The sequence below is a fragment of the Penaeus monodon genome, chromosome 15 (assembly GCF_015228065.2).
Source record: "Penaeus monodon isolate SGIC_2016 chromosome 15, NSTDA_Pmon_1, whole genome shotgun sequence".
Classification (NCBI taxonomy): domain Eukaryota; kingdom Metazoa; phylum Arthropoda; class Malacostraca; order Decapoda; family Penaeidae; genus Penaeus; species Penaeus monodon.
The window spans coordinates 685,232-685,951 of record NC_051400.1 but is presented as its reverse complement, the minus strand read 5'-3'; the positions used below and the strand labels follow the sequence as shown (position 1 = coordinate 685,951).

General features: G+C 36.8%; 1 protein-coding gene across 1 annotated transcript in view; it reads right to left on the bottom strand.

Moving 5' to 3' along the window:
* The window catches only part of LOC119581611 (27 kDa glycoprotein-like), a gene marked incomplete in the record, with an annotated part of 6,714 nt that overhangs the window by 5,784 nt on the left and 210 nt on the right, over positions 1 to 720 (bottom strand). The window contains 1 exon segment of the mRNA XM_037929725.1: positions 690 to 720. Coding sequence (XP_037785653.1) covers positions 690 to 720 — 31 coding nt within the window.

The following is a 720-nucleotide window of genomic DNA, read 5'->3' as shown; positions in this document are numbered from 1 at the left end:
CCCAAGTATAATAAATTTTAATGACTTAATACTGGGTAAATACTTTAGCAAATTCCATCATGTTGTTAAATCGATCTGGCCTGGGATTTCGGTTGGTTTTGTGTTAGGTTACATTAGGGTGAATTTGGTCGGACTGCACTGTGTTAGGCTGGGCTAGGTTGTGTCGGGCTATTTTTCAGGTTGCGTTACATCATCCATAGTAGTGCTAGGTTTGCGTTTGTTTTGTCGTGTTCGGTTTTAAAGGACAGAATGTTCTTCCCACAAATTCTGATACAATACGCAAAAAAAAATCTGACATTCCTATCAGAAAATGCTGATCTCCAAGACATGCATTTCATTAACATCTCAAAATCATTAGATTTACGTCCATCTTATAAAAATTAGAGCTACAAAAAAGGCTACAAACAAAGGTATGTACATGTACCTTACCCCCTTTTTTTCCCTTCTAGGTGACCTTCTCCTCTCCCTTTTACAAGTAACTTTTACTTTTCTTTAATAAGTATTCCACGCGCGACTCATGACTCACACACATATAAACCTGACCATGTGTTAAATACCCCCAAAAAGACCTTATTTTTTTTAAACTTTCCAAACTTTTCCTAGGATTAGCAGAAACACCACACACAAAAAAAAAAACCTATTTCTTATTCCTTCACATTTTTTTCTATATTCCCCTTCAAAAGACTCACCCGCAAGGAGGCTGACCACAAGCACCATAAA